General features: G+C 56.4%; 1 protein-coding gene across 1 annotated transcript; it reads left to right on the top strand.

Annotated features, from left to right (window-relative positions):
- Positions 1 to 282: 282 nt before the first annotated feature.
- Positions 283 to 911, top strand: LOC125518898. The gene has a single exon (XM_048683791.1). The coding sequence runs from the start codon at positions 460 to 462 to the stop codon at positions 805 to 807; it is 348 nt and encodes a 115-aa protein (XP_048539748.1). The 5' UTR covers positions 283 to 459; the 3' UTR covers positions 808 to 911.
- Positions 912 to 1,304: the final 393 nt, after the last annotated feature.

The raw sequence follows: 1,304 nt of genomic DNA, 5'->3' as shown, positions 1-1,304 counted from the left end.
TAGTGTTTTGACTAGTAAAGCATTCGCTTGGTTTTGTACTCGCAGCGAACAAGTTAATAAATCTGACGTGTCTCCTGTCCCCGCGCCAAGATTCCTGCAACGAATTCGACTAGAGAGAGCGTGTTCGCAAGTATTGCCCCCTGGCGAACGTTCGCAAGGACCGCTCGTTTATTCCACACCTTTGGAAAGAAGAACCCGGGTGACCACCCAGAAGAAATGGCAAGAAAAGGAGCCGTTTTGGGGTGTCTCCTCAAGGCTAGGCCCCGGCTAGCTCGATTTAGCTCCGCCATGCAAGCCGCGAAAAACGCAGAGCTGCACGCAAACCTTTCCTTAATTCCTCACCGCAGTCGTCGTCCAGCTCGATTAATTTCCCTCTCGACCGATCGTGCGCACGATCGACTACAATCCTCGTACCTCTTCTGAGAAATCAAGTACATTGCTCAACGTCGAGGCGCACCCATGGCGGCGACCGTGCGCACATGGCTGGTGGTGGCGGCGCTGGCGTGCGCGCTGACGCTGGCGCTGCGCTCGGCGGACGCGCAGGAGAGCGAGGCGCAGTCGCAGCCGACGTCGTCGTCGTCGCCGGCCCAGAAGCCCAACTGCGCTCCGGGCGCCGCCACGCCGTGCCGCGTGGGCGCGCTGCGCGACCCGGAGAACCAGGAGGAGGAGGGGCTGTTCAATGTGAAGGTGAGGGCGCCGACCGCCGCGGGTGACTCCAGCGACAGCGACGACGACTACAGCGACCCCGACAAGCCCAAAGACCCCGACCAGTCCGACGACGACGAGCTTGTCGTTCTCGGCCACTGATCTGATCGCCCGGCCGGTCCGGCATGATCGATCACGTGCGCGTGGCGCCGCATGGTTTTTTGGTTTTGTTTGTTGGACTGGCCGGTGGCGGGTCGACCGGTGCTCCTTGGACTTGCATTTTGTTGTTTAATTCTTCAGCTAATTTGTTGTTAAGTAAGTATAAGTAGGTAGTGAGTGGATTGGCAAATATGTTCTGTAATCTAATAACTGGATTTGATAAAGTGTGATCCATGCTGGAATTTAGTCTATTCTGGGCAGTTCAATAACTATTTCAGAAATTCCTAATAAATCCTAGAGGCCCACTCAGCCCATTTGTGCAAGGCAAGGGATACTACTAAAGTTTAGTCCCACATTGCTACTTTAGTGGGAGTTGGACCTCCTTATAAGGGAGGTTCTTTCCCACCTGTACGAGCATGAGAATTAGAGGGATATCCACGCGCGCTCCTCCTTCGCCGCCCGCCTCGGCGCGACGCGCCGCGCCGCGGGTTGCGGGGATG

Source organism: Triticum urartu, chromosome 7, assembly GCF_003073215.2.
Source record: "Triticum urartu cultivar G1812 chromosome 7, Tu2.1, whole genome shotgun sequence".
Taxonomy (NCBI): domain Eukaryota; kingdom Viridiplantae; phylum Streptophyta; class Magnoliopsida; order Poales; family Poaceae; genus Triticum; species Triticum urartu.
The sequence above is the reverse complement of the archived record's forward strand: the minus strand, read 5'-3'. Positions and strand labels throughout refer to the sequence as shown.

Coding starts and splice junctions, on each gene's coding strand:
- LOC125518898 (XM_048683791.1), top strand. CDS start 460: ATGGCGGCGACCGTGCGCACATGGCTGGTGGTGGCGGCGCTGGCGTGC.